Source organism: Lichenostomus cassidix, chromosome 1 (genome assembly GCF_008360975.1).
Source record: "Lichenostomus cassidix isolate B80296 chromosome 1, HeHo_3.0, whole genome shotgun sequence".
Lineage (NCBI taxonomy): Eukaryota > Metazoa > Chordata > Aves > Passeriformes > Meliphagidae > Lichenostomus > Lichenostomus cassidix.
The window spans coordinates 93,137,523-93,163,323 of NC_139479.1; the positions used below are offsets into that span (position 1 = coordinate 93,137,523).

The window sequence follows — 25,801 nt, forward strand, 5'->3', positions numbered from 1 at the left end:
TGCTTAATGACCATCCTAATAGAGTTTTTTCCCTTTTCAAAGTATATTTTCATTAAGTATCTATTCTAGTTTTAAGTCATGTGGAAGATTTTAAAAATTCTATCTTCATTAAACTTAATGAGATTCTTAGAGAATCAAATACAAATCATCTGAAACTAATTGAGTTAAATTACAGATCAATTAAGTACAACTAAATTGTTGGGTGACAGTCCCCCCTCTTTTTTTAGAGCATGATTGCCTAGGGAAATGAGGCTTTTGCTACTGCAATGTCCATCCATCTGTCATTCTTCACAGCTAATAATTGTGAATCCATTATGCAGTCAGCAGAAGCCAACCAGATTAATTACACATGTAACTTGGAATTAGCCCAGGACACGTTGACTCTTGTCAATGTGGCAGTGAGGGGAGACAAGGGAATTGTGTTTGGGGGTTAGAGAACCAAAGGTGTTATGGGACAGAGTGAAGTTAGGACAAGCAATGATGTAATGATTTATGCCAGTGGGAAGGTTATAGGATTTGTGTTCTCTCTCCCTAAGCACTTTTGCATATAAACCAGCTTTATTGCTTTTTCTGCTTGAAACATTAGAACCTGATATTTAATGCCCAGATAGTAATATTGCAAATGAAGATTTCTTTTGGTTTTTGTGAGAGGTGATGGGAGCTCTGTCTTAATGTTTATAAGAGCTTTGTTGTCTATTGAAACTATTACTGCTTGTTAAAGACAAGACAATATTTTTATTTCAGAGTGGTCTTGAGAAGGAGAAGGCTGCTGAAGACATTAGGGAACCTGATGCCTACACGTAAGAGATGCTTAGATAATGATGAAAGAGATTTTCAAGTATTTGTAGCTCACTCCTCAGACCATGTATTTTTTTGCCTAAAAGAGGAGGGAGAAGTTGATCACCCTGAATTTGGGTAATTTCTTTGTTAAACACACAGTTTTTTCAGCCTTTTCTTCCATTTCATCTACTTTTCTGTGGCAGTAATTCAAATATTGCACTGTGAGGCTTACTTAACTTCAGACTACAGAGACAAAAAAAGGTCAAAGCCCCTGATGTTAGGAATTTACAAATATACAGGAAGATTATTCCTTTCCAAGTGACCTTAAGAACCATTGAGTTCACTGTGAATTTAAGACTGTCAAGGAAATCTAAAAGATCATATAAGCTGTAATCTTTCCTCTCTTACATTGAGGTAACACCATTTCCTTTTGATGCATTTTCAGTATTGAGCAATACAAGCAGAAAAAGGAATTTGAACAGAAAATGAAAGAAGCTGAAGACAAGAAAAGTAAGAAAAGAGAGGAGTTACGTGCACTGAGAAATGACTTTGTTTTCCTCCTTCAAAAGAATCAGGAGTTGCCCAAGCACATGCAGTTACACAAAGAGGTACACCTGGCTTTTATGAGGGTCATTTACATTTAGGGGCACCTTCTTCTAAAATGTTGCTACATATCACGTTGGGGTCAAAGATCCAAATGCTAATCCAAATGCTTTGGATTAAGGTAGTTTTAGGAATATATAAATTGCTGGGACTTCTGAATTACAGTTGATGATTAGTACCAATTAAGAAGCACAGGAAGAAAGTGGGGTTCTCTGTGGAGATAGTGTTTATGTGCATGGGACTATGGCACCTAGGTAAAAAATATTTATTCTCAAGACATAGTAGCCAAAATAATGTGATGCTGGGTTTTCCATCTACTTGCAGGAGTTTGAGATGGACCGTAGGATCTTTGAGGAGCTGGATAGGCAGAAACTACAGAGAATCCAGGCAGTGCAAAAGGAGCTGGCTTGGGAGAATGAGAAACAGTTGATTGGACTGCAGAAACTACAAACACAGTAAGTATCACTTCCATTTCTCTCTCTGACCTTGCATGGGGCTTATTGTTTATGAATTTGTACCTCCCACAAGGAAAAAGATTGAAATTTTTTTTCTCTCTCATATAATCGGTATTTCATCTGCTCTCTTAGAATCCTGTTCTTATTTTACTTGGAACATACACAAGTATATACTGATATTTGTGTGTAATTACTTCTATTGAATCTTTGGTAAAAATTAAGATAGTCAAAGGAAGGAAATTACTTCACTGTGATTCACTTCTATGTGAAGAAAGCTGGTTGAGATTGTCCAGGGTTTTGCCAGTAAGTTCAGTAAGAACCAAGAACTCTTGAAATGCTGAAAAACAACCTGTGAAATGAACACCTGTTTTTAAGACATGTTGCATGTCTGTCAGATATTTTAGTGTCATTGCTAACACAATGTTCTCTATACAATTTGAAGTTATGAAATAAACTTTCTCAAGAACACAAGTGTAAGTATTAGGTGCATTTTGATTTAGTTGCTATGTAAATCCTTCATATATTTAAGTATAGAGCAAAAGATTAATTAATAAAATAAATACACAATAAAAAAAACATCTTAGGTACACAAAGTATGTGACTGGGAAAAAGGCTTGAATGAGCATGTTTTTAATCAGTCCTTAATGCAAGATGAAAGTTATTATCATGAAGAACCTGGTGTAAGTTTCAAGATGGGAAAGGTCTTTATTCTTATTATGTATTTATTCCTGAGCATGTCCATTCCTAGATAGAAGTCAATGGATAGTGTCAGATATCATCATGCTATGCAGTTTCTTACTGACTTGTGGATTTAATTGTAATGCTTGTATGTTCAATAAGTAAACTACACTATTCATGCCCTTTTGTTTAAGGCAAAATGGTATGTTGTGCCCCAGTGACACCAGTTTTGTCTAATTTGGCATTCCAGGTTTCGGGACTCGCTGGGATATACTCTCACTGTTCATGCTATTCAAAGCAATCATCAGATTTCCACCTACAGCCTTCGAACAGTGTCTGAGAAATACGCCCGAGATAAGGAGCACGGGGACAGCCATTGGGCAGCACTTAAAGAGAAGTGGAAAGCTCTTAAACACGCAGAAGAAGTAGAAGAAGAGATCCCCAGAGAGACAAGCCCTGTGCGTAGAGGTAATGATAGCCATTTAAATCTTTCAGCTATACAGTTTCTGTCTTTCATCTCTGTTTTCCTTAGTCCAAGCTAAAGAAATACAGGTGTAACTGCAGATAAAGAAATAGAGCTGTGGTGTGGTTTTTTTAGTAGCTACATACAAAGTAACACTCATACATAGTTTTACATGTTTAGGTTAGTGTCAGCAATTGTCTGTCAGCCCCATGGGTAGAATGTGACTAAAAGTCAAGGAACCTGAATACTTTCAGAACATCCACTACAATGGAACTATCCTGATTTACATCAGCTCTACAGGATCTGTCTGAGGGAGTTTCCAGTAGCTGGGACTGCACTGTGCTGCATGGTATGTACATCTTCACGTGGTAATTTTTTGTTTCAGAAAGTGTAATTTTTGAGGATGAGGCTGAAATGCCAGAGACACCCAAGGTCCGAAAGCCAACCACACGTTATATAGAAAGCAAACATGAGAAAATCAGAAGACTTGTTGAGAAATATGATGCACTGAAAGCCAAGATCATGAAGAGGAGGGCAGAGTGGCATGAATTGTGAGTCTTTAACTGGACTCTTGTTCGCTTTTAGTTCTGCTTCTTGTCTGAGGTTGACTAATGCTATTTAGGTGTCATATGGCACTATATTCTCTCTGCTTAGACTTTTAGATTCCTAAGGGTTGTTACTAAAACAGATGAATTTTCATATATCTCTAAGTCTCAAGAGAGCATTAAAATACTTCTTTTTTTTTCTATGCTTCTTATAAAATATTATCAAATTTGAATTCAGCTAGCTAGCTGCATTTTCAGAGAGGGAGTAAAATGTGTCTAAATTGATCGTGGCTGAGAGACACCTAGGCCATTACAGTCAACTCTTTGTAAATCCTGCCAGCACCACATGGAGCAGCAGTGTAACAGCTGGGTTAGGTCAGCAGTGTTAGCATCTCAGCCATTATGTGAGTGTTTGTGATATGCCTTCATGCTCCCTGCTGGTCTTTATCTTGAGAGGCAAGAAAGTGGGACAGGATGTCTTTCACAGAATCATGGAATATCCTGAGCTGGAAGGGATCCACAAGGATCATCGAAGTCCAACTCCTGTCCCTGCACAGGGCAGCCTCAAGAGTCACACCATGTGCCTGAGAAAGAGTTCAAGAAGCCTCTGGACAACATTCTCAGGCTGGTGCTGTGACCACTTCCCTGGGGAGCCTGTTCCAGTGCCCAACCACCCTCGGGGTGAAGAACCTTTTCCTAATATCCAACCTAAGTCATCTCTTTGAATTAACTGTTTTTCAAGGCTGGGTTACATGGGGCTTTGAGTGACCTGGTCTAGTGGAAGGTGCCCCTGTCCATGGCAGGAGCGTTGGAACAAGATGATCTGTAAGGTCTCTTCCAACCCAAACCATTCTATGCTCAAGGAAGTACAGAAGTTCTTCCTTAGGAGAAGAATGACAGGGAATGGGACCAAGAGTAGAGTAGAGTCACAATACAAATCTTTTAAGGTTATTGGGTGTTTAACAATGTAGGGTAGGATCAAGCATTGTGTGCTACAGGCTGGTATATTGTTGATGTGTGGCTCCCTGAAACTGAGAGCAGCATGTACTCACTTAACCCACTACTCAGTCCTAGTGTGAAGGTTTAAACTGACCCATGGCAGAGCTATGTTTTAAGAGTTCTTAGGGGAAAAAAAAACCAAACTGAGATTTTAATTTAAACGTGCAAGGATATTCTTTCCAAAGTAGCCATTCTTTTCTGAAAGAGATGTATCATTCTTGATCTTTCACCCACCAAACTTTGCTGCACAAATCAGAGGGTATGAAATTATTCTGTTCATTTGTATGCTTTCTGTCTTGAAGTTCAGCTTTATTTTGTACCTACCAGATACAAGTGCAAACCTAGGGAGGACCATGAGGATTCCAAAGATGCTGCGGACGTCAAAGAAGCACGGGAGACTATAGGATGTTACAAGCTGAGGACTGCCACTAACTATGAACTCATTGAACAAGACCGTGTGAATACTGAGAAGAAGATGATGCAGCTTGCATCCCTGGAAGATTTGGTGTGTAAAACTGTGTATATTGCCCCATTTTGGGGAGGGTAGGGAGGATAGTGTATCAATCAATGAAGAATTTTTTTGAAAGGAATTCAGAGTGAGTGTGGAAATAGGCCTTGAAGGACAGACTGCTGTTTTGAGTAAGCTTTAGTTACAAATCAGCCCTTCTCTTGTGAACTGTCTTGTGCTTCACCAAACCCAAATCTGAATCAATCCAGGGCGACTCTTTGTAAATGAGAAAGAGAATTTACCTTTACTAGTACTTCAGCTGGAACATCTGTCTTTTTGAATTATAAGAAAGTCTTATAATCTAGTAAAACACTGAGGTAAATAACCCCTGCCATGAAATACCTTTACAAAAACAGGGATGTGAGCAAGGACAAGTGTTCTAGGGTGGCCTCTCCATGTTTGTACTTTGGCAATCACTGCTTCTGGGTACTAAGCATTGGAATCTTCCTGAGAAACCAGGTCTTTTGGAGCCACCTTGCTGTGGTAGGACTCCTACAGCTACCACACATCTTTTAACCGTGAATATACAATAAGTTCAAATGTTGTGCAGTATGTTTGTTGCTTTCCTTGTGACTTCTTCCTGCCCCTCCCTATCCTTCTCATAGGAATGGTTTTTCATTGTATCTGGCTGGAGTACAAAAGAGTGACACTGGATAACTTTGGCAGAGAGGTCTAAGCATTACAGAAGCATTGCTGCAGTCTCAGGGGATTTGTTGGATCATTTTAGCCTCATGTTTGGGCTTCAGCACTTCACTGTAGTGCTGATGCTACCAGATATCCAGTAATTAATCTAACTCACTAGGGCAAACAAAGGGAATAGTTCTTGTCATAAATTCTGGGTTATACAGATGAGGCATTCTAGTTGCTTCAAGTGGGTGGTGTGTTATTTTCTTTTATAAAGATCAGAGAAGTTGCTGACAAGTATATTCATGATAGATCACATTCAATTATTATTTAATGTAAAAAGAGCCAGCTAATACAATGTCCCCTTATCACAGAATGACTAATAATTCCAATGTTTGCCTTCTTGTTTTAGGGAAGACTACTTCCTCTGTTGGGGAATCCTACTAAAATGGTCTTTCCTTTGCAGATCCATGAGATGAAAATGAATATGAACACAGGGATTGTGGTTTTGCGGGATCTCAAAGTTTCCATTATTGATGAAATCAAAGGTTTAGTGAAGGAATTGAAATCCATACAGGCAAGATTGGATTTATCAGAACATCTCCCTATTCCCCTGATCCCTCACTTACACCCGGATGAGGTTCCTGAGAAAATAGTTGATTACAACACTGACGTGCTCCTAAAGTTCAAGGAGGAGCAGGAGGCCATGGAAAAGCTCCAGGAACCACTGGAAGGCTGTCCCTCATCTCGTGCATTTAGGCACGTGTTTTTTCAAACTCCTCCAGTGGAAGAGGTTGACCCCATGGCACAGGGTGGAGAAGCTGTGGTCACAGAGAAGCAGAATGCTTTCAAGATGGAGAAAGCAGAGCCAACAGAAATTGAACTGGAAATTTTAAAGAGGGAGAAGATAAAAAATCTATACTTGCAGGAGACCTTGATTAAAAAGGTAGGAAATTGAAAGTTATATTTGTCAGATTAAAAAATTCCACTGCATCATAAATGAAACCAAAACCCCTTCTGTCTCAGGGCTGCAGCTCTTCTTACTTTTCTGCAGTTCAGGAAAATGCTAACTGTTGCAAATTTACAGTGTAAATCAGTATACATCCATAACTATGACCTGTGTTCTGACTATTATCACTTGAAAAACATATCTTATATATTCTTATTGATTGTTCCATGAAACTATGATCTTAGTGGCCAAAAAAAAAACCCCAAGGGACAAGTAAAATGTTAGACGTAACTTGAAAAATTAGAGTTAAAAAAGGAGCATCATTACAACTTTGTAGATTCATGATGATTGCAGCTCTTAAATAACTGTAATCTCAACTTTTTGGTCTCAAAAATTACTTTGTAGGATTAGAAAAGGTACAAAAGAGAGTAACCAAAATGCTTAGTCATGCGAAAGATTCTTGAAAAGGTACATCTGAGTGGATAAAGTATCTTTGGCCTGCAAAAAGAGCAAATGAAATGGTTGTAGAGAAGTGATAAAGTTACAAATATCATAGAAAAGGAGAGTGGGAATCATCTCTTAAATGAAGGAGAGATATCAAATGAAATGGTCACATATAAAGCTTGAGGCATGCAAATGAAAATAGCTTTCCTATCCAACATTAGCTAAGCTTTGGCACTCAGTGCTAAGATGTGGGCGAAGCTATAATTTGATAAAGTCTGGAAGAAAAATCCATTCAAAGCTGTTGGACACCAGCATACTGCTTCAAGCTCAGGATGCCCTTAAGTCAGAGTTTAGGAAGGTGTGGAGAGCAGCAAACCAGAGGTGTGCCACTGTTCACTTGTTTGCTCCATTTCCTTCCATCTTGTCTCTAATTTCTGCTCCTGGCCATTGATTCTTTGGTCTGCCTCAACACAGACACCCCTATGTTTATGTGTATGAAGGTTTGGAAGGAAGATCCAAATTCTGCTGTGAACATCACGTAAGTTAATGTTAGCAGCTGCTAGTTCTGATTTAGCTTTCTAAGGGAAGAGCTGGCAGCTGTTTAAAAAGAAGTCTGTCAAGGCAAAAGAGTTATTTATTGCTACATCTGGGATTGTTATATAAACTACTGTAAACTACAGACTACTGTAAAACATTGTCTGTAGAGTAAAATACTGCAGGGATGAAGGGGATGTAGTGAAAGATTCCTATGAAGCCCTGGTAATTCTTTTACTATTGTGCTGAGAAGGAAGACACATTTGGGATTAACTTTGTCTTTCTAAGTGCTTCAGTACTCTCTAGGAAATAACAAATCTGAGTTGTTGATTTGGCAGAGAGAATTTTCCCCTTCTGCTCCTTTCTCTAGCTTTGTATGTTTAGCTCCACTCACAATACTTTTCCTGTTCCTGATCTGACTCTCATGTGCTCCAGATCAACACACTGGTGATCAACTTTGATGCTGAACTTCGCCTTTTGAGGCACAAGAAAATGAAGATGGATGTGCAGCTGAAAAGTGCTGATCTGCGCTGCATCACAATCTGTGAAGAGCTGCGTATCCTCAAGAAACTTGAGGTACATGAGAACCTTCTTGAGGAGCAAATTTGTGCCCTCATCAATGAACAGGAGGATATACAAGTAAGTAGGCCACATGTACCATTAATGCAAATTCAACAGTACCATTAATGCATGGCTTGAAACAAAAGCAAACTATAAAGTAAATGGTGGCATCCCTTGGCTTTGTTTTAGTGCTGATCCAGTAACTAGGGCTAAATTTGGAAAAAAAAGAAACTCTTGATGATCAGCCTACTAGGATGGTCACTACTAACTTCCAATACTACTTTTTAAAATTATTTTAACACTTGTATTATAATAGATTCTTCATGATATGTGATCAGTCACTTATGCCATACTTTAAGAACATACTCCTAGGTGATGCTTGACTGAACCATGGGTTTAAAGAGAGAAAGACAAGTTTTGCATTTCCACATCTTCACAGATGCATCCTATATACATACACATGGGTTGTACATTTTAACTGAACTACGTTTTTGTTTGTTTAGTCAAAATTGAAGAGCTACCTTGCAGAGATGGAAGATAGAAAGTCTGAGATTGTAATGCTTCAGGAACGTGAGAAAGCTGTTCATGCCAGCTTCCAAGCATCCCTTGGAGAAAACAATGAATTTGCTGATTTTCTGACCGACCTTTTCAATAAGGAAGTCGAGTGTGTGGAAAAAGAAGAAGTAGGAAAAGAAGCAGGTTAGTTGGAGATTCTGTTATTTTTGCTTTATGGATTTGTTATACATATTTCCAAGTGGTCAAGTACATGTGTCTCAACCTAGCCGGAGCCCTGAGTACATGCAACACTCCAGTCAGGTCAAAAACCTGTAGAACAGACCTGCCCAGACTTGTTTATAGACAGACAACGTGTTCTGTGGCAGTCATCTTGAATGATAACAATGATGTAATCCTGTTTCTAACATGACTACAGTTGGTCTGATAACAGCTGCAATTTACGTCCTGTAAGTCAATATTGAGGACTGATAATTGGTAAGAGGAAGAGGCATAGCTTTAAATAAGTACTTCCTATGCTGTACCAATGGGAGCTATGTATAAGTGATTAGTCTGTCACATTCGTGACATTCTGCTCTAATCTGTCCATTGACTAACGAGAGATCATAAACCTAATCTGCAATCATCTATTAGTCACAGGACTAAACATATTACAAAAGGATTTAATTTGTCTTAGTGACTCAGTTTTAAGCTGTTAAAGCTGGGCAGTCTTACTGAGCTAAAATACTTGTGCTCTCTCTGATTTGGCTTTTGATTTCAAGTGGGACATGATCAGCAAAAAGTGCAGGCAATGGTGATGCTTTTGTGACAGATTTGTGCTTCCATATTCTGCTTGGTTGATTAATCTCTGCAGTAGAATGGTAAACCCACACGGCTTAAATTGCTAGCACATATAAAGAGAGGAAATATTATTGAAGTAAGTTCCAAAAACATGGGCTGCACCTATGCCTTTTCTACTACTAGGTGATCTCTCTCTCTCTTTTTTTTTTTTTCCCCCCGTTCTGTGAAAGCATCAGATCAATGCAATAGGCACATGGTGCCTGGATTCACATATTACCAGAATGATCTTTAATGGGTTACTGGCCTTGTGTTCACTAGCACATTAGCATAATGCATAGCTGGTGGGTCTGGAGTGTTTTGCAAGCCAGCAGCACTGTCTGTTTCTTTCAGATGAAGAAAATGAGAATGAAGAGGAGGATAATGAAAAGCCTGACTTAAAGACTGATGAAGAAAATAGTGAATCTGAAGATTTAGTCTTTGATGGTATTGTTTGCCCAGAAGGTATCTAAACTGTTATTTCCTTGAGTTGGCTAGTTGTTTAGCTTTAGGGGCAATATTACATGTTTGAAAAGAAAACACAGAATTTTTAATTATTCGCTGCATGTTAAAGCCATGGAGGGCTGGAATGTGTGTACCCCTCCTGAGCACAGCATTTTTCCCCAGGAAACTTCAGTCAAGGTAATAAAACCACTGGTAGTGTGGACTACCCTAATTAAAAAAGTTAAAAAAAAATAAAACTTAGCTAAGCACTAAGAATTAATTATTCTGTGTAAAGAAGCATTCACCATTTCACAGCTGTTTTCTGGAGAGAAAGGGCTCCTCTCTGGAGCAGAGCAGTGGCAAGGCTGTAGCTGCTCTCTGGAAGGCTGCTGCCTGACCTAGCTGGATCCATCTGTGTTTAGGGAATTTCTGAGGGGGATCTTGAGCTGTTAATTGAAGCTCTTTGTTACCACCTTGTGGATTTATGCAGCAACTGCCTGTTGCTAGGCTGCTCTGAAAAGTTAGGAGCTTTACTTTCAAAATCCTCTTCATTGGTGCTTTCAAAAAAGGCAGGCAACCTCTCCCTCCTATTTTGTACGAGTTTGGGATGTTGTTTTTAAAAAAAAAAAATGGAGTGATGTGTCAATGACCGTGTAACAGTACTGCTTCATTTTCAAGTTAGAACTTACCAACAATTCACTTACTCTTTTTTTTTTTAATTGGATTTTAATTTCATTTCCACAAATTGAATTTTTTATTAACTCCTTGTTCATCTCATTTTTCAATGGAATGTTGGGAAGAAATGAAGATTTTTACTTCTTATTTAAAAAGCCCACATTGCTAATTTAATAGGGAAATTATGTGTTGCATTAGCCCCTTCATATTTGTCTCTTTATGTGTAATTTTCTTGGCCTTTATTGGACTGTTTTATTATTATGCCTGCTGATTTGGGCATAATTATGTACTTGTTTAGCATTACTGAAATCACAGTATGAGAAATTCACAGATCTTCCTTGCCATTACACAGGTTCTATGAAATACAGCTTTGTTTACAAATAGAACTATAAATGATCCCTACAGCAAGTTCATAATTTATAGTGAAGGGTGCTATGGAGAAACAACTATGTGCTCACATAATTGAAGATTTTACTGCAACATGTATTAATTACTGGGACTGCATTGCCTACAAAAGCTAATTTTTGAGCACTTGGCTTTAATGCTGGCTTTGATGCATTTAATCTGACTCGTGGAAGCAAACTGTCTTGATTGAATGTAATGAAAAGAAAGATCCATCCAAGACACTCACCTGGTCATGGAGTCATAGGGACCACAGGGTCATGTTTGAGGAAGCTCTAGGGAACCAAATCCATGGTGTTATTATGGGAAATGCTGGGAATGTGCACAGCAGGAGAAGGTACCAGCTCAGCCCAGTAGCTCTAGTGCAGTCACAGTGAAAATAAGCTATTCTTTGGCTCCTTCCCTCTCAGACTGCAGCAAGAATCTCTTCCTGAACACCATCCAGCTCCGGCAGCAGCGGGTAGACATTGAGAAAGCTTTAGAAGAGGAGAAGACAGTTGTTGCTGACCTCAAAAAGGAATATAAGGCCTTGGCCAAAAAGGTATTGTAGGGTTTTCTCAGCAAGCATCAGCATGTTAAATGTAGTGCTAGTGATTAGTGCTAGTCTAAGATTTAAAAAAAAAATCTAGCCTTTTGAGAGGCCTCAGTTTGGGAAGGGGTATCTGTGGTAGCACAGAGGCAGGAGGCAGCTCAGCATGGGCCAGCTGTTCTCCTGAAAAGGGTAAATCAAGGTGGTCCAGCCTTAGCTTTCATGGGGCTGGATGCAGTCTGTTGGTCCAGTTCCTTCCCAGCTGTCTTGCCTCATGCAGCAGCAGGAGCTGGATTCTCTGGGTCAGATGAAACACATGGTGTGGCCTGGCCTATCCACTGTGTATGTGTATGGGGACAGAGAGATTGAAGAGTACTCACCCTAACACAAATGCAGGTTAAAATAAATGCATAAAAACTCTATCTTTCCATGTATTTATTTTGCTTTTAGTTATTTTCCTTTGCTCTTTGTCACAGGTAGTCACTGAATAAATTCTTTTGGTACAAATTTTCTGTTTAGCTTTTTTGAAACTCCTGCATTCATTAAGACATTTGAATTGTATTAATTCAAAAATATCTTAATTTGAAGGGTTATCTGGAAGGGACAGAGTGCTACCCAAATTACGTTAAATTACGTTATGCAAGTCTTGCTTTTTTTATGTCTCAAAAATGTTTCATCAAGTGCGCTTAACTTACAACATTTTTTAGTTTTTAAAAGCTTTCCTAAGTGCCAGCTGCCACATATTCACCCTGGGGCATGATATTTGAGTCTGAATTGTTTCTTTCTCATGCAGAATCAATAAGCATTTCCAGGCATAACACAATAAAAGTTATCTTGCAGGCTCTCCATAGATCTACAAGTGTTTTAGATGCTAAACAAAGCAGCTGTCTCTTGAGACATACAGGGCTTCTCTAAAGGTATTCAGGTTTAAATCTTTCTTGAATATATGTAGATGAGCCTTGGGTTTGCCTATGAAACTCACCTATCATATGCAATTTTTAAAAGCACATTTTTTATATACTTCTTTCCCTTTGGGTCAGGAACTCTAACAGAACTTTGCTGCCTTATGTATTTTGAATACTACAGGATTCTGTTTGTCCACAATTTGTCTTTCTGCAGGCAAATGAAGTAGAAACCAGTCTGGACACAACAAGCAAGGAACTGGAGGCCTTTCAGTGGGAAAAGCTGCACACACTGAATGAGCTGGATGTAGTTGTGCCTTTGAGACTCCATCAGGTAATTCAAGATGTTGTGCATCTGCACATGCAGAATGGCCTGTGCACATCTAAACAATGGTGCTACTGTTCTTTGGGGCCCTTTGTTCCCAGTTCACTACAGTCTCTCGGGAGGGAAGTGCCATTAATTGAACTTCATGCTGCTATTTCCTCTAGAATTCCCTTTTTTTTTTCCTTGTCCTGTACTGACAGAAATGAGGTAAGGACAGGGAGGCTATCCTGTTGCTGAAATGTGCATAGCCTTCAAGTGCTTTGTAGGTTCGGCATGGTATTTTCCTTCAGGTCCATGCCTACTGATATTCTCCTGGGAAAGAAAAACAAAACACCCCCAAGAAAAAACAAACAAAAGACTGAAAACTATCGAAACTATTGGGAGTTCTGCCCAATTCAGTAATGCCAGACTGAATACAATGCATTCATTCACACAATTCCATGGCCCAAAAAAATAGTCATGCCCATGCTTACTATTATCTCACTCACTAGTTCTCTGTTGCTCCCTCATTTGTTACAAAGAGACATCTCCAGCACCCTTAATGAGTAAAGTCAGCCTTGCTTATTTCTGGCTGCTTTTGCAGGTGCAGTGCTTGGTTGATGGGGAGATGCCTCATGACTTCTCCCAGGCTTTGGTATTTACAAACAAGTCCTTGGAGTACCTGCAGAAGAGAATTGTGGACCTACGTAATGAAAAGATAATACAAAGAGAGATCCATAGGAAGGCCCGGGAGCAACACAGGCAGCTTGTCCAGGACAAAAGGGAGATGGAGGCAGAGATTCAACGTGAGTAACAGAGACTCTGAACAACACAGCATTGGTAACCTCCTTCTGTCCCCCTTACTGGGTGTGGGTAACTCACCACGTCTGTCTCTATACTTGCACAGATGCCACAGGAGGTGATTGCAGAAAATAGAACAGATCAAGTGGACTGTTTTGATGGAGTAGTGGTAGTTCTCCAGCACTGCAGAGTCATCAGGCTGTGCAAAATAATTTGGGAACTTAGTACAAGTAGAGCTGACTGAGATGAGACACTGGAAGTCTGGACAGATGCTTGCTATTTCTGGTTGTAAACCAGAACTCCTAGGAAAAAAGTAGTTTCCCCAAAGATACATAAGCTTTTTCTGGCAATTTCCTCCTCTTTTTAACATGTGAAGAATGAAACAAGCTCTAGTCAAAACACTTTCCCAAGGGCCAAACCCAAAGCTGTGTCCAGCACCACCAGACCTGCAGAGACCCAGAACAGCCTTTGGTGTGGGAGTGGCTTACTAGGACTGGCTTAGGGTGTGGCTTAGTGGCCACACAGGTGTGATCATGGGCAAGGACAAACGGCATTACTCAGCTGTGAGCTCTGTGTGGTTTTGTGGGAATTATTTATTATAGAGCAAATACCAAAGAGCTCAGACAAAAATCTGGGGTAAGGCAGAAATTCTTATTAACCAGTGAATGACAGTGCTGCCATTTGTGCTATTTGTCCCTCTGTTAGAACTGGAAGAGAAGTGCAATAACCTGATGATGGAGAAGTTTGGTCGGCTGGTTGATTTTGAAGCAGTTCAAGCACACTCTGTTAACATACCCATGGAGGAGATGAAAGTGAGAATAATGGAGAAAGAATATGAGCAATTTGTGGAGCTCAGAGAATGGGAGGTAAGGAGTGGGAAAAGGAGGAAGACACATGTGTTGTGATGATCTGTTAAGGCTTCATTTCCCTGGGGGTTGAACAGTTACACGAAAATTTTTTGTGAACATGCTCATGCTTGAGGTGTTTTTTACTTGTCATTAATAGACTATAATGTTCAACTCCAATTTCCCATCATCACTCCTACCTCTGCTCCAGTTGCTGATACACATCCTATTTTTTGTGGAGGTAGTTGATCTGTTTCACTTCCCTCAAACACATAATCCTGTTTCATTCCCTCTGTGAAGTTCTTGCAGAGTGCTTTTCTCTGGTTCTCAGGTGGCATTCAGCACCTACTGCCTTCTCCCAGTGCCTTTGGTGGCAAACTGTTGGAGTACAGGGCAGGCTCTGGCTCATGCCTGGGGTGCCAATCTGTGCAGTCTGGAAAATTCATGTCTCCATTTGGGGGGGTCTAAGGCTCAGCTACTGTGGTGCAAGAAGGCAACACATTTATGCTGCCCTTTACAGAAGCATGCAGGAGGGTACAGAAGTAGTATGTACCTAAAGGCATTCTTTTTCCCACATTTTTGCCTAACTGCTTTATCTACTTAGGCATTTGCTATATATATTTAATAAAAAAGATTACATTGCACTAAAGGTACTGTGGGATCAGGTGGTGTGTGCAGGATCAGTCTGTTGCTTACCTGTCTTCTCTGACATTTATGTTGTGCCTAGCACTCCTTCCCACTCCACACCTTTTGGCCTCTCTCATCCCAACTTTTTACATCTTTCTAGGAAAGAATCGTTTCCCTGCAGCATCAGCTAACAGAGCTGACAAGGGAAAACACCAGCAAGCTGCACCAGATGAACAGGTTTTGCCGTGAAAAGCACAAGCTTGAAACTGAGCTGGAATCACTCATGGCAACTGAGCTGGTGAGCCTTTTAGCCACTGCAGTGCTTGCAGGTTTGGGACTGTTAAAAAATGGGTAAGGGATCATCTGGCACTCACCAGCTCCCTGGTCTCACATCCTGCTCTCCAGTCAGCAGCTCAGGCTAGTAGGGGGACTGGCTGAATCACTGCTCCAGGTCTTGTTGAAAGGGACATAAACAAACTGATCCTGAAGAAGCCATACCATAGCATCTCTGCAATTTCTTACTGGGCTGCTTTTTAAGACTGAAACAAACTCAACTTATTTCTAATTAAAATACGCCTTGTAGGAATTAAAAAAAATATTCCATGGAAAAATATTCCATGGAAACAGTAATGTAGCAAAGCATTACAATGAAAAGTGGATTATTGCTCTGTACTAGGAAGCAAGTCTAAGTCAGTGAACCTTCACTCTGAGTTTCATGTAGTTCTGACTAAACAGTGGAGAAGTCATGGAGATGTCCTGCGTCTTGGAAAGCTTTACTTTCCCCACTTGAAGTAATTTCCACTGTTCACTCTCCATCTTTTATAGGAGTCATTTTTTCCCTCTCCATACAGGGCACTGAATTTCAGGCCACTGAAGATACTGACATGAAAGAGAGAGCCAAGCTGGAGTCACGGCTCATGCACGTGGCTCGTGATGTGGCCTTTCTGAAAGGGGGCATCAACTGGAGCAGAATGGACACGAGGTAAAAGAACTCACTTCCCTTAGCAGAAAAGGTGGGTGCCTCTTTCTACAACCTTTACCACAGGACTCTGAGACTCCAAATCGCCCTTAAAACTAACTGTGGCAGCAGTGATGCCTGGAAGTGCACAATTAATTGTTTTTGCTATAAAGGGGTTTCGTTGTAAAGGGGTTATATTTGTTTTTTTTCTATCAAAATATGACTGTAGCAACAACTATGGAATAAAAAATTGCAAATAAAACCACTACATACTGTTATCAGTCCATTCCAGAGGTTTGCACTGGACAAGGTGGGCTGTGTGTGTCTGCATGTGTGCATTATGTCTATGTCTACTCTTCAAACAAGCAGCTGTAGAAAGCTGGAGTTTCACAGGGGCAAATAGAGCTTTGGTACCTTATTCCCAAAAATGGTAAAAGAGGTCTGCCTCAAGTGTGCATTTATTACTGCTAAGCAGCAATGCCCTGCTCTGGGTCAAGGGATGTGCTACTTGCCTGGAGAAAGCAAAGGAGCCTTTCTCCTCAGGGCAGGACGTGGCACTTACCTGGCAGGAGGAGGGTATAGCAATGCAAAATCAGCCTGTAATTCCACTGGCTTGCACCTGCATGATCAGTGAGAGAGGACATCTGCCTCTCTCATTTGGCGGCAGCATGTGATCATTTATAGCACTTACCCTGTGAAACTTTCCTTCATCCCCAGGGCTGAGGGGTTGTGTTACATAGTTGTTCCAGCACAAGGCTTCTGAGGAGCTAATTTTTAACTGACTAGACTGAAGATCCTGCACCTGCTCTTGCTGTTCTTCCCCACTCCCCACCTTTTGCCACTGGTCTTTGTGTCTCCAGGGTACACTCAGCCAGCCTCCAGCCATATCCAGCCAGGCACAAGAACTCCCTGCTGGTCCCAGCACAAGCATGTGGTGCTTGTGCAGCCTGCTTTACAGCATGTGCCTGCTGAGGAACAGAGCTGGTGCAGCTCTCAGGAACTCTCGTGCAGCTGCAGGTTGTGCCCTGGGTGGTGGGAAGTGGCTGGAGCCCCAGGTGAGGGGCTGTGAAGCGGCACCAAGCCCTTGCCTAACAAAGGGCACTGGACCTGCAGTGCCAGCTGGGCAACCAGACCCCCAGAGACTCAGCTGGAGACAGGGAACAAGAAGACCCCAGACTAAGTATCACCAGTTACTATTTGGAAAACTGCAGGGAAATGTCACCTTTCTGCAGGTGTCCTGCTTGCTGTATGTCTGCAAGTGAAAAAGAAGGAGAAGGCTCATTCTCTTTGAGGAATCAGCACAGAGCCAGGCAGAGCAAAGACTAAAGCCTTTATTTTAGATGTTCAAGCGTGGATTTGTCTTTACAGATAGGCGGCTGCAGAGGGCGTGTATGTGAAAGGTTGTTTAAGTTGATAAGGCAGAGTGCATAACTCCACTCCATTCACAGGAGTGTGTTCCTGGAACAAACCGTCCTGTGGGGGAGAGGAAAAGACCTTTTTGACAGCATTATCTTTTGCGAAGCTCTTGTTGCAAGAGGGTGCTGGATCTTGGTGGTGGCAGCTCTGTTTGGACCCATGTCCTGCAGTGCCTCTTGTCCAGCTGTTTCCATCGTGTGCTCAGAAGGACAGCTGGTGCCACCAAGAGCTGCTGCCTTGCTTCCTGGGTCCTCCTGTGACCTTGCCAACGATGCCTTCTGTCTCCATAGCATTATAAAAGGCACATATACATCTATATACAAGTGCATAAATATATAAATAGGGGTGTTATACAAAAATAAATACCCTTTCTCTTTCTCTCTTTAGAATAAGTCTTTTGCAAAAGGCAGCTTGGTCCCTAGCTGGTGGGAGGATGAGTCTCTAAGGGTCTCAGTGGTGGAGGGCTGCTGTTCAGATGTCTTGGTAGGTCCTGACCCAAAGATGTGATCACTGGATTCTGGGCATGGAGATCTCCTCTGGACTGGCAGCAATCTAGTCTTTCTACCTCTTCAACTGGCACTAGGCCTAAGCAGCAAGGGCTTCCTGAGGGGGAAAGGAACAAGAAATTATTACAATGCACACTGGAATGAGAGATGCTGTGGGAGGTTCCAAATCAATGATTCATTTAATGAGGAGGGGTATTCTGATCAAAGAGGAAGATCTGCATTCTGAAAGTCTATGTGGGAATTTGATGCCATGGTCACACAAAAGAAGTCTGATCTGCACTACAGGGGTGGATCAATGGATTAGGTCCTAGGGAGATGGATTCACATCACTTGAACATGAGCCATCAGAAAGGCTCTGCAGTGAGATTACCCTTCAAGATCAGCCTAAAATGATGAGATGAAGGAGGCATGGAATTCTCCAAACCACTGACCTTGGTGGAAGAGGGTATCCCGTCGAGCATCCAGGCTAGGGCCTCCCACTTTGCTTCCCATCACTGGATGATGGAGGCCAACAAAGTGCTCTTGAAGGTGAGGACAGTCATCTTGTGGCTGAAGAAGCTGGTGAGTGGAGTCATCTGGGAGACTGTAGAGGAAAGTGCTGTCTTCTGTTCTGGAGCTGGGCAATCTGGGGAAGCAGGCAAAGAGGTTTAGTGCTGTTAACAGATCTTTCCTCCTTGAAAGATTCAATCCGTATCATGTCTCAGCCAGCTCATCAATGCTATGACACAGAACATTCCTAAATGAGGGGTAGAGCAGAAATTGGGATGTACTTGTGGGATGGGAAGGAGGTGATGTGGGACCTGGTATCCATGATCCCACAGCTGGTGAGTGCCAGAGGAGCTGGGAGGAGCAGTGCCTCACAGGGAGCATGGTAATGCAGGTGTCTGAACCCACAACTGGACACCTGGCAGATTCAGGGGAAGCTGTTTAGCAGCATCAATCATAGATGGTTGCTTCTCTCATCCTGCTTTTCAGTCTCCCACTTAGAAACAGGAAGAGAAAAAGGGGACAGAGGGAGTAGCTGGCCACCTCTACAATTAAGTATTCCTTCCTGAAATCTAAGAGGAATGAGTTGTGCAAAGAGAATTTAGACCAAGGCAGCCTAGTGCTGGAGCATGGATTTGTTTCCCAAGAGAGCTGGGACAGATGGGAGTGTACTGAGAGCAGGCTTTTGTGAACATGTAGTCTTGTGGGTCCCAGTGGATTGTTCCACCCTCCTTCTCCACACCCCAGGACTAACCTGGAGGGCTGGTACTCTTGCTGAGCATTCCCATTCTGCAGCACTCTTGCCTGCAGCAAGGCATTGGTCTCCTCGTGTGACTGGAAGAAGAGAGAGGGTTCTTAGCAGAGCAATGGCACACAGCAGCATTAAGAGGTAGAGCTGTATGTCAGAGCCCTGGGACAGACTGGTGGAGCTCTTACAGAAGAAGACAGAAAAAGCTGAAACTGTTGCTTTTGCTTCTGAGGGCAGTGGAACTGAGCACTAAAAAATTCACTTCACACTTACTGCTGAATCAGTGGGGTATAAGCTGTTTATGGCAGCTGTGGCACTGCCTGGGCCTGTTACTCTTTACAGAGTCCTCAGCACTGCCAGTCCCTGTGAGCTTTGCTCAGGGGACACAGAAACTGTTCACATAAGAGTAGCCTTTTCTCACTGCCTCCTCCATACTTAAGAGCCACTGGCCCAACATACCTCCCCTTCACCAGTGTTTTGGAGACCTTCCCATTCCCCCCATGTCTCAGACTTCCCTACAAAGGGGAAATCTCTTTTGAGAAGCCAATCTTGCCACTTCCACATGCTGCAAAGTGTGCCAGCCATGTCTGGAGAAGCCATCTCAGTGCAGCTGTGGCCTCCAGCTCATGACAAACCAGCTCTTGATCCCAGGTGTGGACTCACCTGTGCCACTTCATCGGGGCTGTAATCTCGGGGCTTGGTGCTTGCATACCCCACTCCAGCAGAGGGGCAGATGCCATTCAGATGTGCCCTGCTGGCATAGGGCTGCCCATTAACAAAGGGATGTCCATTGGCACGAGGAGCAGAGATGCCCCTCAGAGGCACCATGGTGTACTGGCAGGATGACACCAGCAGCCCAGCTCCTGGGAAGCTCATGTCAATGGTTTGCTCTGCAGAGGGAAGGAAAAGAAAGTCTGAGGCAAAAATCAGAGGCAAAGTCGAGCTTGTTGAAGCTCACCATGTCTAGGGTTAGGCTGTCCTATCAAGCAACTGTTTTGGCACCCAAAGCACTCTTGGAGACAAATGGTGGAAAGGGACCCTACACAAGTGCAAATGTAGTGCCCCTTTGCCCCTAGTCCCAGACCTTTGCAACAAGGTCAGTAGGACAAGGGACAAACAGTGGCTTTTGTCTTTATGGGGTTCCACAGGACATCTGAGACTTGCCCTATGCCCATCCCTTTCCTGCTTCCCAGAATTCCCTCACATTTTGGTATTTGATGCAACTACACCCAGGATCAGATTTAATCCACAGGCAAACCACATCCTGTAAATCAGCCCTCACTGCAAGAAAGAACCCTTACTCTGCTTGGACCAGGCTCTCCAAAGGCAGAAGGGGATGAAAGCCACGATGAGGAGCACGATGGAGCCCAGAACAACACCGACAATCAAGTATGGCAAGTCACTGGAACGGGCCACCATGGCTCCTGTCCCCAGGCCACTGTGCCCACCACTGAGTGGGGGACGCTGCTGAGGCGGCACTGTGGAGGGTGGAAGACGACCTGGCAGACCAAGAGACTTCCGAGCTGTAGAAGGAAGAGAGAGAGAACATTAGACAGAGACATGGCAAATGGCACAGCAGCCCAGTCCAGGGATATTTATGCTGCTGTGGAGTGACCAGACTTCTGGTGGCTTTAAAGAAGCACTCCTGGATGACAGGATTCCTAGGCTGATGCTCTGACAGCTGCAGGCAGGGAAGGCAGCAGGCTGTGCTCTCAGAGCTGCCCTGGGAAGCTGCTTACCTTTGGTTTCACAGATCATCACATTGCTGAATTCGCTTTCGCCTCCCTCATTGAAGCACTGCATCTTAATGTCATAGGAGGTCTCTGGCTGCAGGTGGCTGATGGAGTGCCAGTATCGATCTCCTGAGGAGGGAGCAAACACATGGAGCTGTTAATTCCTCAGGGAACAGGCAGCTGGCCCAGCACTGCCAGGTAAAGTAGCCTGGACAGCTGCTGCCTTTTGTGCACAGGGCTCCTTCTGGCTCTGCTGTCTTCCAGTAGGAACTAGGACTAGTCTGTCAATTTCTCCTACCTTCCACCACGTCCTTCTTGTAGTCACTGTCATTGTCACTGTCAGTGGGGCGGTAGTAGATATAAAATCCATGGATGGGAGTGTTGTTGTTGCTGGCTGGGATGTACTGCAGAGAATGGGAGGGAGAGCAGAAATTAGCAGAGATGTCTGTGCTCTGTATTGTACTAGGTGAGGAGCAGTTGGGATAAATGGGATGGGATAGGAAGAAAACCTAGCAGAAGGATCTTTCTTGTGTTGTCACTGGTTTGCACAATAAGGGCTTCCCTATGAAAACTCAGTGCTATTTTCTACTCTCATAATTTGCTTCTCTCAGGTGGCAGACAAGCTGGGCCTGTCACTCCAGGCATGCAGTGCTCTTCTCAGAGAAAAAATTCCTCAACAACAGTGACTCAGCTGGGCATGGGCAAGCACATCATCATCTTGACTCCAGCAGGCTCATGGCTTCCAGACAAACTAGGTCTTGCCATGAACTGGCCACTGCAGGAGCCTTGAGTTTCTGAAGATAGCTCTCTTCCTCCCCCACACCCAGTACTGTCCCAGCTCTGTGTGTTCTTGCTGTCTTTCACTCAGTGTTTTACCAGCTACTGTTTGAGTTTAAATGAACAGCAGTGCCCATCCTGCCTTGTGGCAACCTCTGGCTAGAAGCAGCTAGGAAAGAAGAGCAATGCATCTCCCCCAATAAGCTCTAAGTTGTTGAAAACAGTTGGATCTGGGCTTGTGATCCAAAAGATCCTACTCACTCCTGAAAATCTTCTGGAGTGGACCACTGTAAATGATTATCAGCATTTAGGGTTGTTACCCAGTAAATGAGAGTGAAGAATGCATCTGCTGGAAAATACTAGGACAGAGAGAGGTGCTAATGGATTCCAGGAATTTGGCCAGGAGAGCAAGCAGCCATCCCATGCATTGTTGAACTGCTTGTTGAACAAAATGGTCAATACCCTGAGGCTATCCACTGAAATCTTCCTGCATACAATGCTGGATTCAGATGGAAAGGGTTTCCTAGGCTCTCTGACTTCCCGCCCTTCTATACATCCCAAGCCCAGTCCTCCTTTGGTAGGGGCAGCCATTGGATCCCAAACCAATTTGTGCTGGTGACAGGCTCCAGCAGGGTCTCCACCCCTACAAACCTTACCATCCACTTGAGCATGATGGTGGTCTCGTTGATGGCATCTGTGAAGGTGATGTAGGGCCCTGCCACGGGGCGCTCGTACACGCGGTTGCTGTACCCAGACACCACGTAGGGCCGCGACGCCGCGCTGGGCTCGCTCTCTCCCAGGATGTTCAGCGCCCGCACACGGAATTTATAGGATGTGCCTGTGGGGAAAGTGGGAAATAGAAGAGCTGCAGGGATTGGAGTCTTCCAAGATTTCTTCTGACAGCATGGCCCTGACTGTGAAGAGGGGCTACATCTCCAGGAGGCAGAGAACCTACAGGGAGTTTGTCACGAAGTACAAACACTGAATGGCCACATTTCAGCCATGCCCTGGATGGAGCCTGCTTTTATTTTATTTGCCTTCCCCAGTTCCTGTCTGGATAGTCCAAAAGTCAGATCATTTTGGAAGGTGTGTAAGGGGTTAAGAAATGCCTGAAAGGATATCCTGACCTGAAGGCAGGTATGGGAAGGTGTTCTTCCTCTATTCCTTGGGAATTAAGTACGTAAACATTAGTTCAAAGCTCAAAGCCTAAGTAATTTTTACCCAGGCTTCACTTTACTGGTCTGTCGTTTGGAGTAGTTATGTTCCCCTTTTAAGCTGTCCAGCTCAGTGATGAAATCTTTTCTCATGTGAAGTGCAGCGGGATTTGTGCCCATCTGTCTTGCCTGTGGCTAAGGAAAGTTCTGTCCTGTCTCATAAATGGCAAAACCAAATGCCTTTAGTAACTGTATCCTGTAATACAGAAAAGAATGCCTAAGCCTCCCCGAGGGAGGTCAAACCTATGCTGGTCTTTGCAGCTGGAGAAATTGGAGAAGCATCTGCAGCTTTTTCCCCACGCACCTAAGGGGGGAGTCAGGGAAGCTTTGTTTTGCTCACACAGGCCAGGGCTGAGCAGGACGTGACAGATGGTCCCATCCTACAGGGACCATGCAGCTTTCCTACAGACCTCCAGGAAGCAGGGAGGAGAGCACCTGCCTACCTTTCTCCAGGCCTGGGATTTCCACAGAGAGGCGAGAGGGAGGAATGTCACTGGTGGCCAGAACCCAGTCTCCCAACTTCTTCAATTTCTTATATTCCACACGGAAAGACTGGATGGGGAACCCGCCATTCCCACGGGGGATCCAGGTCACATACACAGATGTCTCTGATGCCATGGAGATGGTTGGACGGTCCGGTGCCTCTGGAGCTGCAAGGGACCCAGAAGGGCATCAGAACATGAAACATATCCACCCTATCTGGAGGATCCTGTAGCTCAGAGGTATGTGGATGAAGGACTACCTGCACTGCATCCACCCACATGCTCTGTAAATCCTGAATGCTCTCTACCTTCTGTCTCTTTGTTAGAGCTGGCACCCCCAAATCCTTGCTTCCTTTCAGTTTGTGCCCACAAGCACCTTTTACTCCTGATTGCACGTTGCTCCTTCGCCACTCCCAGACTGAGTAGGATGAGTCAAGGTTTCAGTTATGGTCACCCATCATGGGAGGGAGAGCAGTGAGAGTCTGTGCACTGAAGGTGGGGCCAGGCAGTGGGACTGACCTGCTCTCCAGGACTGACTGTCTGCCAAGGGCAGTAGCAGGGGTGTCCAAGAAGGACCACTCCTTGTCAGGAGCTGCAAACCACCCATCCAGCATTGCAGTCTTGATTCACCCAGAGGAGACTTCAACCCCAGCATGGCCAGGCCACTGCCAACCACAAGGGACCCAGCACCCCTCCCTCCTTGCCAGTTCAGGGAGAGCCTTACGGGACAGACGGCTGTTGTCAGACTGGTTACTGCTCTGAGTGCTCGTGCCTGGGTCATCCCTCTGGATCTGCTGCTCTTTGCTGGCAACAATCTCTGGTTTTGGGCGCCGGCCTGTGCAGGAGGGAGAGGTGGCATCAGTAACAGAGAGATGTGCTCAGGATTAACTTTTTCTGTGATGAGGAAAACAAATATTCCCATGCAGGATGCAGAGGTAAGTACTTCCTCGACTCTAACTGCCCTTAAGGGCTCAAGCATTCAGCCTGCTGGCAGGAACTAAAGCTAAAGGGGCAAATTTGTTAATAGATCCCCCTCATATTTAATTTTCTGCAACTTTTAATTGGCTTTCTTGAGATTTTGCTAGATTTTTGCCTAAGAAGGTAGAATTATCACAAGACGGGAGCCTGGGGGCGATGTGAGCAAGCCCACTACCATAGGGAAGGTTGCTGTGAAGGGAAAGCCATTCCTCACACCTTCTGGACACATGAAAACTACCCAGGGGACTGGGGCATTTAGCGTAGACATTTGGAACATCCTTTGGCTGGCAAAGACAGATCAGCACCCAGTGGATTGCACAGGAAGGCTTGGAGTTTCCTTCAGTGCAGGACAAGCTTTTAAGGACAGGTAAGATAAACACCTGTTGGGAAACGTCCCCAGGGTGATCCTGTCTCCAGGCAGAGGCTGGATTAAACAACCTCTTGACATCTCTGCTTGACTGATTTTCTACAGTTCTGTTCAACTGAGACACCAAGGGAAGAAGGGACTTATTCCAACCCACACAGAGGGTGGGTTGGAATTTTCCCCATCCTACCCTCCACTTTCCCTTCTGACAGTTGCTCTAAGCTGAGGGCAGATGGGCTTCCCAAGCAGAACCATTCCCATTGTCCTTAGGCTGGTGCCTCATGCCTCAGGGCTGGGGCAGGATGTCTCAGAGGGGCCCTTTCCGACTCAGAGCACAGGGGAAGCCAGGGGAAGGTTTGCCCTTTACCGGTGCGGAAGGTCACCATGGCCGTCTGTCCCTCGCCGGCACAGTTGTGAGCAGCCATCTCCACCTCGTAGAGGCTCCCAGGGTCCAGCCTGGTGAGGGTCAGGCGGTGCTGTGAGGCTGGGACATCTCTCACTGCCCAGCTGTCCGAGGCGTTGCTCACCTGCTGAGAGACCAATGCAGGCGTTGCAGAGTGGGGGCAGGCTGGGCTTTTGGGGGCACCGAGCTCAGAAACTTTAATAGGAAGTTGTGCACCAAGCACATCTACCTTCCCTTCCCTTCTGTAAAGGAGGGAGATCTTTCCAGCCTGATTTTGCAAAGCAATTCAGGTATAAGGAGGACAATTCAGCCAAGCCCCAGAGTGTTTGCTTGACCCCAGGGTTCACTCAGCCCTGTTCTGTCCTCTGGTTCCCTCTGATACCACCACCCCTCAATGTGTGTAAATCTCTGGAGCAGGTGTGCCCTGCAAAATGCAGCAATAGCCACAGGGCCGAGCTGCTTTAGGAGCCAAGTCTTTCCCACAGCCCAGCTGCTGAGCTGCTCATTTAGATGCTGGTCATTTCCACGGGATGAGGTACCCAGACACAACTTTGTTTTATGCAGCCTCACCCCTGGCACTTTGGGGCTAAAATGAAGAGCCATAACCTGTGCTGGAGCACAGCTTTCTGCAGGGAAGAGACCCTGCATGCCACAGCCCTCAGAAAGGCTTGGAAACACAGTTTGTTTTTTTTGGTGATACCCTGATGCCCCATGCAGAGGGGGAGGGAAGGTGGG

The 25,801-nt window shown here is 44.0% G+C and overlaps 2 protein-coding genes across 8 annotated transcripts in view; one reads left to right on the forward strand and one right to left on the reverse strand.

The window, feature by feature from the left end:
• CFAP44 (cilia and flagella associated protein 44) overlaps window positions 1-16,237 on the forward strand; it is a 42,595-nt gene extending 26,358 nt beyond the window's left edge. For all 6 annotated transcript variants that reach the window (XM_085071208.1, XM_085071239.1, XM_085071230.1 and 3 more), the window contains 16 exons: window positions 745-800; window positions 1,226-1,388; window positions 1,708-1,838; window positions 2,767-2,984; window positions 3,365-3,530; window positions 4,851-5,028; window positions 6,122-6,601; window positions 8,018-8,221; window positions 8,647-8,842; window positions 9,827-9,937; window positions 11,404-11,534; window positions 12,642-12,758; window positions 13,333-13,534; window positions 14,235-14,395; window positions 15,162-15,299; window positions 15,853-16,237. In XM_085071208.1, the coding sequence (XP_084927334.1) occupies window positions 745-800; window positions 1,226-1,388; window positions 1,708-1,838; window positions 2,767-2,984; window positions 3,365-3,530; window positions 4,851-5,028; window positions 6,122-6,601; window positions 8,018-8,221; window positions 8,647-8,842; window positions 9,827-9,937; window positions 11,404-11,534; window positions 12,642-12,758; window positions 13,333-13,534; window positions 14,235-14,395; window positions 15,162-15,299; window positions 15,853-15,987 (2,787 nt within the window). In that variant the 3' untranslated portion in view covers window positions 15,988-16,237. The remainder of the gene's footprint in view (window positions 1-744; window positions 801-1,225; window positions 1,389-1,707; window positions 1,839-2,766; window positions 2,985-3,364; window positions 3,531-4,850; window positions 5,029-6,121; window positions 6,602-8,017; window positions 8,222-8,646; window positions 8,843-9,826; window positions 9,938-11,403; window positions 11,535-12,641; window positions 12,759-13,332; window positions 13,535-14,234; window positions 14,396-15,161; window positions 15,300-15,852) is intronic.
• Window positions 16,238-17,271: 1,034 nt separating this feature from the next.
• The window catches only part of BOC (BOC cell adhesion associated, oncogene regulated), a 53,608-nt gene continuing 45,078 nt past the window's right edge, over window positions 17,272-25,801 (reverse strand). Inside the window, exons 9-19 of one of the 2 annotated variants that reach the window (XM_085071267.1) lie at window positions 25,031-25,190; window positions 24,046-24,156; window positions 23,283-23,489; window positions 22,282-22,463; window positions 21,147-21,252; window positions 20,855-20,977; window positions 20,417-20,638; window positions 19,779-20,005; window positions 19,122-19,201; window positions 18,313-18,506; window positions 17,272-17,978 (exon numbers count right to left, since the gene is read on the reverse strand). In XM_085071267.1, coding sequence (XP_084927393.1) covers window positions 17,794-17,978; window positions 18,313-18,506; window positions 19,122-19,201; window positions 19,779-20,005; window positions 20,417-20,638; window positions 20,855-20,977; window positions 21,147-21,252; window positions 22,282-22,463; window positions 23,283-23,489; window positions 24,046-24,156; window positions 25,031-25,190 — 1,797 coding nt within the window. In that variant the 3' untranslated portion in view covers window positions 17,272-17,793. Of the gene's footprint in view, window positions 17,979-18,312; window positions 18,507-19,121; window positions 19,202-19,778; window positions 20,006-20,416; window positions 20,639-20,854; window positions 20,978-21,146; window positions 21,253-22,281; window positions 22,464-23,282; window positions 23,490-24,045; window positions 24,157-25,030; window positions 25,194-25,801 lie in introns of both variants that reach the window. The other variant, XM_085071259.1, reaches the window with a different exon arrangement.